General features: G+C 37.1%; 1 protein-coding gene across 1 annotated transcript in view; it reads left to right on the top strand.

Moving 5' to 3' along the window:
* The window catches only part of LOC107571602 (adhesion G protein-coupled receptor A3-like), a 12,808-nt gene extending 1,626 nt beyond the window's left edge, over nucleotides 1-11,182 (top strand). Inside the window, exons 4-9 of the mRNA XM_016257930.1 lie at nucleotides 1,698-1,906; nucleotides 2,610-2,734; nucleotides 4,900-5,023; nucleotides 5,216-5,361; nucleotides 6,768-6,863; nucleotides 9,013-11,182. Of these exons, the coding sequence (XP_016113416.1) occupies nucleotides 1,698-1,906; nucleotides 2,610-2,734; nucleotides 4,900-5,023; nucleotides 5,216-5,361; nucleotides 6,768-6,863; nucleotides 9,013-10,456 (2,144 nt within the window). The 3' untranslated portion in view covers nucleotides 10,457-11,182. The remainder of the gene's footprint in view (nucleotides 1-1,697; nucleotides 1,907-2,609; nucleotides 2,735-4,899; nucleotides 5,024-5,215; nucleotides 5,362-6,767; nucleotides 6,864-9,012) is intronic.
* The last annotated feature ends 837 nt before the right edge of the window (nucleotides 11,183-12,019 follow it).

Below are 12,019 nucleotides of genomic sequence, written 5' to 3'. Positions count from 1 at the left end.
TATATATAGCAAATTAGGAGTTTATTGAGGCTAAGGTCATAGTTATTAGTTAGTTAATAGTGAGAACTGGTCCTCAAACTAAAGAGTGGCCAAAAAAATTAAATAATTAAAACATTAACAGTTTACAATAAGGTTCCATTTGTTAACATTAGTTTTGTACATTAGCTAACAACTAACAATGAAAAATACTTGTAAAGCATTTATTAATCTCAGTTAATATTCATTTCATCCTTTACTAATATATTATTAACAGTTCAAAGTACCTGCTAATATTAATTAATGGACCTAAGATAACATGAACTAACAATGAACTGTTGTTCTTTTTTAAATAAAAAAATGTATAAATACCGTAACAAATGCATTGCTTATTGTTAATGTTAATTAATGCATTAATTAATGTTAGCTAATGGACCTTATTGTAAAGCGTTACCATAAAAAATATATAGACCAATATATATATATATATATATATAAACTTTAACTAAAAGTGAAGACTGAAAATTTTGTAGAAATTCTAATTCAAAATATTAAAAAAAAACTACATTAGTGTAGTATAACTGTTACCTCTGTATAACAGAGGTAGAACTGTTACCATGGGTGATAGAAGTTTAATTCTGCCTTTTAAGTTTTCAAATAAAACAAAAAAGTGCTACCGCAAATACTGGATATTCCAGAAAACATAAGTTGCACCGGGTTAAAATTGTCTCGGAAATTGCTAGTAAATTTCATAAATAATTACAAAGAAATGACAAGTAACACATTGAATTAAACGTGACATTTTCAAGTAGAAAGAGTTTAAATGGTATTTTCTGGTAAACATACTCCAGTACATACTTTTTTTTTTTTTTTTAAAGGGTGTTTTCTTTTTTTTTTTTTTTTTTTTGTGTTTTGTTTTTCATTGTACTCAAGTAGAAAGAGTTTAAATGGTATTTTCTGGTAAACAAATTTTTTTTTTTTTTTTTTTTTTTTTTTTACAGTGTGCTTTCATGTTTTTTTTGTTTTTTTTGTGATTTGATCTTCACTGTACAGCAGCACCATTATAATCCATCCCACCCCCATTTTGGCTTCAAGCAGGTACAGAGGCATCGTGTCATAAACGGAGCAATAATGCTGCTAGAGAGCTGCTGAAGTGTGAGGGGGCGGCAAAATACAGCACAGGGAGCTGCTAGGAAAAACTTCCCCGCTATAACTGATTGATTTCAACGAGAGGGCTAAGCAGAGCACAAAACCATTACAATTCCATGAAGAAGCTGCGGAGAAAAGGACAATCTGATGTGAAAGTAGACTAACTGTCCAGGATCTGCCACCGAACATGGCACAATGTATATTGTCTCTCAATACAAGTGATGCACATGGATTTAATGTGTGTACATCCTAACTGAACGTTTAGTTGACTTAACTCTTAAAAGCAATGGTTTGAAAAGGGGGTTTTCGCAGTGTTGCCACAGAAGAACAATTTCTGGCTCCCCAAAGAACCTTTCAGTGAACAGTTCTTAAAAGAGCCATTTTTTCTTAGTTTGAAGAACATTTTAATAATCTAAGAAAACTTTTACACTAGAAAGAACCTCTAAGGTTCCATGGATGTTAAAGGTTATTCGAGGAACCATCAGTGTGTACCATCAAAGATGGTCCATAACCAGAACTGTTTTGAGTTTTGTAACGTGAACTGATTAAATGTCTGTTCTGCTGTTGTTTAGAAGGCTTCCCGCTGAAGAACCTGCAGAGTCCAGTGAACGCGACCCTGCGGCGCTTCCTGCACGGCTCAGACGCTGTGCCCTCCTTCTGGAACTTCAGTCTGCTGGGTGGACAAGGCGGCTGGCAGAGCGACGGCTGCCGGATCCTCCATCAGGACGACAACTTCACCACAATGTCCTGCCATTCACTGAACAACTACGCTTTACTGATGGTGAGAGAGATGAAAGTGGCTTGAATTTCAGTCTGTTCTTCATAACAAACTATTGTAGGACTTTCAAAGACCTGCAATGTAGCACACATGTCGCTTTTTATAGTACTTTTGGTTGTTTTTTGTAAAGTCTACGGAAAAGCTTGAGGATTCTGCTGGATAATTTGTTAATTAACAAGTTCAAATAAAACTATTTAAAAATCATTATTAGTTTTTGTTCATTGAAATAAAGCTGAAATAAAAAACTTCAACTTGCAGAAATTTAAACAAATTTCTGAAACTAAAACTGAAATAAAAAATTAATTAAAGCTAAATAGAAATATAAAAAAAACTAATAAAAATGAAAAACGCTCATAGCAAAATGACTTTTTATATAAATATATATAATATATATTTTACTCTAATACCATCCAGAAGTGATGTGCAGGATTGGTAATGGATTCCAATCTTCCCATCATCATCTTGTCATGTAATTCTGTCATTTCAAGGGGTTTTTTAGTGCTGGATTTTTCTGCTGTGCAATTTTCTTCTGATTTTCCTTCATGGTTGACGTGCACCGTAAGCCTTTGACTTTAGACCTGTTTGTAATTAGATCTTTTCACACATCCTCAACACCTGCCTTTCAAGATCAAGCAGAAAAATCGGAATTATCGGTTGTTGAAATGCATTTGCAAATATAATCTGCTGATATACACTTGTCTAACAGGATCTGAACAGGACCGGGAACGACACGTACAGCTTCGAACCTCTTCACCCTGTTATCTACGCCACTGCCATCATCCTGGTGTTCTGCCTGCTGTCAGTCATAGTCAGTTATATCTACCACCACGAGTAAGTGCTGCAATTGTCTTTCTGCATGCAAGGACGATGAAAAATGCAGTTTCTTTTTAAAGGGATAGTTCAACGAAAAATTAAAATGTGATGCTAATTTACTCACTCTCAGGCATTCCAAGACATAGTGACTTTTATTTCTTTACAGGGTGTCCGTGGTTCCTTAAAAAGTTTTCAAATGTCTTAAATAACGTTTTCCTAATATAAGGCCTTAAAAAGACTTACAATGTCTTAAATTCGGATTCGATGTGTCTTAAATATTTTTGGTCACATTACCGCTAAAATATCTTCAGTCTGATGGACCTAAAGATTAATTTATATCTGACCACCACACAGAATATGAAGAATATCAAAATCTTTAGGAGTCAGCTGTCCACGAAATTCCTTAAGATACCAGCATGATAACACACTTAATCAGTTGAATGAATGACTCAATACTCACTCATTAAGTGACTTACCGTCACTTACTTGTAGTTCAGTTGAGAAGTTTGTTGAAAAGTATGCATTTTCCCCCTCAACATTTCTTATTTGTATATTCTTAAATGCATTTAAAACATTAATCTCATAACATTATTTATTGCAGTTGTAATTATTGTTATTTGCAGTGTAAATTATTTAATCTGACTGGTAGCAGCCCTATAGTGTATATTGAATTTATTGATAAATTGTAATAATTTGACATGTAAGATGATGCATGCATCTAAAAAGTTTAAAAATAGGCATTTGTAAAGGTAAATATGCAGATTTAAGATGATAGAACACTGATGAAAATATTGCTTCAGAATAAATTGTTTAGTCCACCAAAAATCTCATGCAGTTATTTTGCAGGGATATTTTGTATGGAATATTGTCTTCTGATATATAATATCATATAATTATATAAATATAATTTATTACAGCAATGGTATTTTGTTTTCTTTTTAATTCATACACATTAAATATTACATACTGTATATGTATGTAATAAAAATGTGTATTTCCATTACAGGTTTAGGTCTTAAATTCCATATAAGGTGGTATTAAAAATGTCTTAAAAAATCTTAAATTTAACTTGTTCATGTCTGTAGAAATCCTGCTTTAGTAGAACAGTAGAGAAGATTATTAGCTGGAACACTGGTCTTTGGTGATTCATAAAATGCAAGGCAATGGCTTCCGGCACTTTGAGAGTAAAAAAAAAAAGCATATCAGAGAGCACAATATTAATATGGCTTCTGATGATATATTGAGGTCTTATGAAGCGAAACAAGCAGTCTGTGCAAGAAACTGAACATTATTTACAACATTATTACCTGTAATCCAGAGCCTCAGACAAACAGTCCGGAATTATGTCTGGTTTACGAACGAATCATTCATTTGAACCAGTTCACCAAATCAGACTGAACCATCAACAGTTCGCAGCTCGAGCAGCACAGATCTACAAGTTACTCAATCAAAACTCACTTTAGGCAGGCACCTGATAGTCGAAATGAGCCAATTTACTGGCGTATCTGACCCTCTGATGCTGGTTTTTCCCAACAGTTACTCCTGAACTGCCGAGGGTTTCATAAAGGGAGCGAAATGTATGTTTCTGATGCATTTGCATTTCACATCATTTTTGGGTGCTTTAATAATATAATTGCTTATGCCTGATATCATTGCAAGATTATGTAAACAAATTGGAGAATTGGTTATTTGAACAAGTTCATTCAAACGAACTGTCAAAAAAAAAAAAACAGTTTGTAGAAAAGAATCAGACTTCCCTATTGGATTATGGATGTTGTAAATAATGTTTAGTTTCTTACACAGACCATTCACTTCTCTTCATAAGACCTCAGTAGTCAAGTCACCTTTATTTATACAGCAGTTTATACAATACAGATTGTGTCAAAGCAGCTGCACAGTGTCAAACAGGAAAACATATGTGCTGATAATGCAAGAGGACTTTAGAAATTGTGTGTTGTCTGTATATGCTTTTTTGACTCTTTCAATGACGGTAGCCATTGACTTGCATTTTACGAATCACCAAGGACCACGGTTTCAGCTCAGAATCCTCTTTACTGTTCTACTGAGGAAAAATGGATGACCTGAGGGTTAGCAAATTTAACAGCGAATTTTCATTTTCGGGTAAACTATCCCTTTAAGCTGTAAATATGCTGGTTTTAATGAGGTATTTCCTGTGTTCGCAGGTCGGTGCGTGTGAGTAAGAAGTGCTGGCACATGCTGGTTAACCTGTGCTTACATATTCTTCTGACCTGTGCTGTGTTTGTGGGCGGCATCAACCAAACGTACAATGCAAGCGTTTGTCAAGCGGTATGTGCCTGCTTTTCTATGTATATATGGAGTTTGGGTGACAATATTTACATAAAATCGTCTCTAAATGTTTCTCGGTTTATAGGCAGAACTGCAGTACTGCTTTCAAGTTCACATTACTCGTTTGAGAGTATCAGCATTGTCATTGGCTTTGAGGAGAGCTCTTATGTTTTCTAATGTCATGTCCTGAAGGTGGGAATAGTGCTGCATTACTCCACGCTGGCTACGGCCTTGTGGTCCGGCGTAACGGCACGCAACATCTACAAACAGGTGACGCGGAAGGCCAAACGCTACGAGGAGCTGGACGAGCCTCCGCCTCCACCCAGACCTATGCTGAGGTAAAGGTCAAAGCAGTGAATGAGGAGGAGAAGTGTTAAAAAAGTACACTCTAAAAAATGCTGGGTTAAATACAACCCAGTGCTGGGTAAAATAGGGACAAACCCGGCAATTGGGTTGTTTTGACCCAGCGGTTGGATTACTACCCAGAAGGTTGGGTTCAACATTTAACCCAACAGCTGGGTCAAAACAACCCAATTGCTGGGTTTGTCCCTATTTTACCCAGCACTGGGTTGTATTTAACCCAGCATTTTTTAGAGTGACTATGTAATAATAATAATAAATTAAATAAATAAATGAATGTACAAATAAATAAGAAATAATATAATAAATAAATAGAAATTATTAATAATCATTTTAAAAAGCAAGCACACATGCTGTGACCTATTTTAGGGTACAGAGAGTTTAGAAATGTCATTTTACTCTTAAATTGCCCAAAAGGCAAGACTGTGGGTTTTAAATTAAGTTCCCCTGCGGACCACTTGGTGTCAGTAAATATTCAACAGAAATTGTCCATGGGTTGAATGAAAATTCTGCCATTTACTCACCCTCATGTCATTCCAAAACCAGATGTTTTTTTCTTCTGTGGAACGCAGAAGAAGATTTTTTTTTTTTTTTTTTTTTTTTTTGGAAAAATGTTGGTAACCAAACTGTTTTAGTGACAATTGATTTTTTTTGAGACATTTCACAAAATATCATCTTTTCTGGTCAAAAAAAAAAAGAATAATGGCTTGGAACGACATAAGGATGAGTGAATTATGACTCTGTGAATTAATATTTTAGTATTTTTTTAATATATATGTACTATTATAGTAACCAGAGTCATACTAACTAAGGATGCAGAAACACTAGTATTTACAGGATAATCACATTTCTACAGTATGTATTAATATTAGCTTGTATACTTATAAGTTTTTATTTTAATTTTAGTTTAAATGTTAGTAATTTTATGATTTTGTCCTTTTATTTCTATTTAGCTTATATTTCAGGTGTAGTCATTTTAGTACTTAAAATGATTTTTAGTTTAATTTAAGTGTTTCATCTAATATTTATATTTTATTTTATTTAAGCTTTGTCAATTCTATTTTTAATAGCTCTAGTTACCAGTAACAACACTGATGATGACAGAAATCTGGAATACGCTATTTACATTTTGCCCAAATCTTTGCTACGATTTGCAGTCTGAATATATCTAGTTGCTGAAAGTCAGATTTTACAGTAAATCGTGTAGTTTATGATGGTCACAGACTCCAAATTGTTTGATATTTTGAGCTGATTATGGAACACATTATTGTCATTTGGCGCAGTTTCTTTCTGTAATCATCTTTCTGTAGTCAGCCTTAATGCTCTAACATGAGGATATGTAATACCTTACTTATTAAATTTAAATAGTTTTTTTCTTCTACAGATTCTACTTAATAGGTGGAGGCATACCGATCATTGTGTGTGGAATAACAGCTGCTGCTAACATCAAAAACTATGGTAGTCAAGTCAATGCTCCTTAGTAAGTATTTGAGTTTTATGATGCTTTTTAAACTATCTCTCGCAATACAGTTCAAGCTAGGGGACTTTACGATATATTGATTGTAATTGAGTTTTGTGTAATCATTTAGACTTTAGTGTGTGGATCCATTTAAGCCATGTGAGACAAAATGCAATGGTATAATATGTTTCCTTAACTTCGTTGCTATTAACGACAGACTGCAGAGATCCAGCCTGTATCTGCCTCAAGGCACTGTTCAAATCCCCCCGTGAACACTCCCTGTCATTTCATAGTCTTTCTCTGTCATGAGAAATTGCTTTTGCTGTCACTGGAGCCTAATGCCCATGTATTGTAAAGTGCAGAATAATGCTTTATATTAAGGAGAGAGTAGTTTAGACCTTCTGAAGCCGTGTGAACCTAATTATGGTGCTCTATTTTTGGCTCCCCACCTTGTGTGTGTTGGTTTCCCATGCTCCCTTCTTTCACTTGTGACAGCTGTTTGGATTGTGTAACAGCGTGGTTTAATTTGAAAATCCAGACCATCTGAGATCTTTGGGGTTTAATTAATCTCACACTACCATGACAAAAGAAAAAACCGCTCTGCTGAGCATCACAGAACTCAGAAGTGCCTCATAAGTGTTTTACGTCTCTGATAATATGAAGCCCTTGATAGCACTAGTGCAAACTTAAGAACTTGTATATACTTAATGTAAAAGCTACTTTTTGGAGAAAAGTGAGTGGCAGCTGCGGTGATGTATAACGGGATGGGAGTTTTCTAGCGCTGTTCTATGTGTATTTTATGCACAGTTTAAATTAAATTTCGCTTTTTCATGCTGCCAAGTAGGACAATACGACGTTGATTTACTGAAGTGTAAAACAGCAATAAAGTAATTCTCTTAAAGTACATAACGATATATCAGCACAACATCAGTATTTAAATGCAAATTCTATTAATCGAAACAAAAAAAGAGGAAGATCATATGTAGTTATTGTAATTTTGTAAATAGTTTCATTTTATTTTATTTTATTATTATTAATGCCATTTTTATGCAATCAGTACAATCTTTGATGCTGATATGACAAACAAATAATTACATTTTTATTGTCATTAATATAATCTTGTTGATATGACCAAAAAAAAAAGAATTAATCAACAATAATAATAATCACTATTATAATGTCATGGAAAAGAATCGACCATTATGATTTTTGTCATAATTAAGCAGCCCCAGCTAAATGTATTTATGATTGTTTATTGTGAACTCTTTTTTTTTAATTATTATTATTAACAGTTTATTGAAGGAATACAGTTTTTGAGTGTTAGACAGCAATATTAAAGCATATTAAATATTAAGCATTAAAGTGTATATAGAATATTTCTGGCAGATTATTATTATTATTATTGCCATATATATATAGCATTTTCTGATATGGCAATTAAAATAATTAATCAACATTAATAATCACCTTAATACTTTATTTTAATGCATCCTTGTTACACTACAGGTATTTGATATAGTTATATATAGTAAATAATGCATAAATACAAGCAACTAATACTAAACCAAACCCCAAACCTATAGTAAGCACATGGTGTTAATTAATATTACTTATTGTGATAGTGTAAATTACATTGTAAGTACTGGCAAATTAAAATAAAGTGACAATCACAATAATTACATAAAGTAACAATTACATTATGCGAAATAATCAACCATTAAAATTTTTGTTGAATGTATGTATTTATGAATGCATAATTTGAAGGCATTTTAGTTGTTGTGTCGCGATGTAACACAAGCAGCAACAGATATTTTCTGTCATATTGTGTAAAATGGATTATCCCAAAAAAATAAAAATAAAGTAGGGTGGGACTTGGTTCTATTCATCGGTTGTTGATTGGATGGAGGCAGATCTGAATGCAGGCTTGCAGTTTTTGTAAGAAAGGGGGTTAAAATGGACTAAATTATTGGAGAAGTCCAGCATACATCACCAGAGAGAAGTCTGTCATTTCACCGGAAGATCCAGTTATGATATTTTGATTAACGATAACAAAGTCAACAAAATTGTTGTAACACGTACACAGATTAATTGCTCACTTAAGAACAATAACATGCATTTCAAAAATAAATGGGGTGAAGTCTTTAAAAAAACACCTGTTGTCTTTCCTCAGCTGCTGGATGGCATGGGAACCCAGTCTTGGTGCGTTTTACGGCCCGGCAGCCTTCATTGTTTTCGTGGACTGCATGTACTTCCTCAGCATTCTCATTCAACTCCGCCGGCACCCCGAGCGCCGCTTCGAGCTCAAAGAACTGTCTGAGGAGCAGCAGCACCTTTCTGTGGCCGAAGCGACCGAAATCACACCGGCCCTCCTGGAGTCCTCGTCTGCAGCCGCCAATCAACCGGTCCCGATGTCGGCTCTGGAGAACGAACATACTTTTGTGGCCCAACTCATTGGCGTGGCAGGGTCTCTTGTGCTTTATGTCGCTCTGTGGGTGTTTGGTGCTCTTGCGGTGTCCCAGGAGCATCCGGCAGATTTGGTGTTCGCCTGCCTCTTCGGCGCCACCGCTTTGGCTCTCGGGGCATTTCTTGTGGCGCACCACTCCGTGAACCGTGAGGACATGCGGCGTCATTGGTCACGAGCTTGTTGTCTGGTTCGCCGTAACTACACTGTAGAGGTCGATTCCCTGCTGTTGCCTGTCACCGGTGGCTCCATCTTGACAGCAAGGGGAAACGGCGAAACTGCGAAGTGTCCAGCCAGCAGCGCCGAATCCTCGTGCACTAATAAGAGCGCACAGAGTGTCCGTAACTCCACCCAGGGCTGTAAGCTGACCAATTTGCAAGTGGAAGCCGCTCAATGCAAAACGGCCACTTCTACGGCCAATGGGACGGCGTTATTGGACAACAGCTTGACTGAACATTCAGTTGACAATGAGATTAAGATGCACGTCGCACCTGTTGAGGTCCAGTACCGCCCCAGTTCGGTCAACAACAACAATCTTCCAGGAACGGGCAATGCGAACATCAACGGCCAGTCAGGGCGACACCACAAGAACCGTACGAGAACGCATCGGGCCAGTAGGCTCACGGTTTTGCGTGAGTATTCATACGACGTTCCCACCAGCGTGGAGGGCAGCGTGCAAAGCGTCCCGCACAAGCGCCACCATCATCACGAGAGCCTGCAGGCCCGTAACAGTCGACGGGCGGCGTATTTGGCTTACCGGGAGCGCCAGCAGAGCCAACTTCAGCAGGACAGCAGCGATGCCAGCACCAGTGTGCCGCGTCGCCCGCGCCACCTCCCCAAAGGTGGAGGCATCCGCCTGGGTAACAGTTTTGGGCACGGGCTCAGCAACAACGTGGGGAACGGCGTCAGTAATGGAGGCTTAGTCGGAGGAGGGGACGGATCGGGGACCGACGTCACCAGCCAAACTAGAGACTGTCCAAAACAACCCCTCACTGTTGAACTGGAGGTGCAGCCCAAGTCTTACGGGTTGAACCTAGCGTGCCAAAACGGACCTGCCAAAGATGCCGAGAGGCTACAGAATTTGTCGCCCCTGAACGTGGAGAGTTCTGGGAACATCAAGACTGGCTTGTGGAAGCATGAAACTGCTGTGTAGCGAGATTCCCTTCTCAGAGACTACAAATCCAACTTTTATCTGTAACTGTGAATCTCTAATTTTATGATTTTGATCCGAATGGTACAGATTCTAAAAACAGTTCCTGAAAGAATTCGCGTTTTCATGTCTATGTGAGAAAAAGCCTACAAATGCATATAGTTTACCACTTGGCTGCATCATAGTCAGTCAACAAATGGTCTATTTTTGTATCCTTTCGGCTCATTTCGTATTTCATTCTGACATTTTGTATGTGAAGATGCATGATGTGCTGCCCTTTGAGTATATGTTGGCTGAAACTCTTATATTCCCATGTTTAACAAAGAGTTGTGGCCGTCAAATAATAAAAAAATCTCTTTACGCAACCCACTTCATCTCATCTCATCTCTGAATTCAAAGGTGAGTTCATCGGAGAGTTTCCTCTAGGACTTGTGGTTTCAAGTAACTGGGAGCTTATTTTATGATTTTGATCTGAATGGTACAGTTTGTAAAAATAGTTGCTGAAAGAATGTGCAAAATTTGAAGAAAATAAAAAAAAACCTGCAAATGCATTTAGTTTCTAGCTTGGCTGCATCATAGTCAGTCTATTTTTGTGTCCTTTAAGCCCATTTTGTATTTCATTCTGACATTTTGTACGTGAAGATGCATGATGTGCTGACCTTTGAGTATACTGTATGTTGGCTGAATCTCTTATATTCAAACGTTTTCACACAGTAGAGTGCATATGCATGTAGTTTCCCACCTGGTTGGGTCATTGTCAATCTACAAATGCTCTATTTTTGCATCCTTTAAGCCCATTTTGTATTTCATTCGTTGAAGATGCATGATGTGCTGCCCTTTGAGTATATGTTGGCTGAATCTCTTATCTTCTGTGTTTTCACAAAATTGCAGCCGTCAAATAATAAAAAAATCTTTACGCAGCCCACTTCATATCATCTGTGAGTTCAAAGGTGAGTTCATCTGAGAGTTTCCTCTAGGTCTTGTGGGTTTGGAGTAATTGGGAGCACATTGTGCGATTGCGTCTGTTTCATGGAGGCTCTAATTGAGGTGCAGGTCTTGATATCTACCTGTTTTTTCACCACTTTGCTGGAACCAGTTCGATGGGCACGAAATTGTAGGCCGCTGCCTCCAGAGCTCGATGCCCACGCAGTGATTGATGGCTGACTCTCAGGTCGGGCTGCCTGTCATCATTAGCGGTGACTGGAATATAATTGCTGTAGCGCAGCCTCACCTTTCCTACCTCCTTCTTGTCTAACTTGCCACAAGTCTGTCGAGCTCTTCCCGGCAGGGTAATACAGGATCGAGTGAAGGAAAATAGAATAATGCTTTACTCGCGCATACACATGTAGCTAAAAATGGGATCAGAATGCAACTTTTAGCGTATTCTTTCAGCAACCAATACTTTGTGAGTTTAGTGATACTAATGAAGTCCACAGGGGTTTCTCTTTGTTAAATTAGGCCATATATCAATATTTCTCAAGACATTGAATAAAATTTAGATTATTGCTTTCATAATACGCAGATGGATTTTTGCACAGAGCAGATTCTCTTCTTGTGATGAGAAAG

Source organism: Sinocyclocheilus grahami, unplaced genomic scaffold, assembly GCF_001515645.1.
Source record: "Sinocyclocheilus grahami isolate Dianchi unplaced genomic scaffold, SAMN03320097.WGS_v1.1 scaffold1620.1, whole genome shotgun sequence".
In the NCBI taxonomy this organism is placed as follows: domain Eukaryota; kingdom Metazoa; phylum Chordata; class Actinopteri; order Cypriniformes; family Cyprinidae; genus Sinocyclocheilus; species Sinocyclocheilus grahami.
This window is presented reverse-complemented; position numbering and strand designations above follow the sequence as displayed.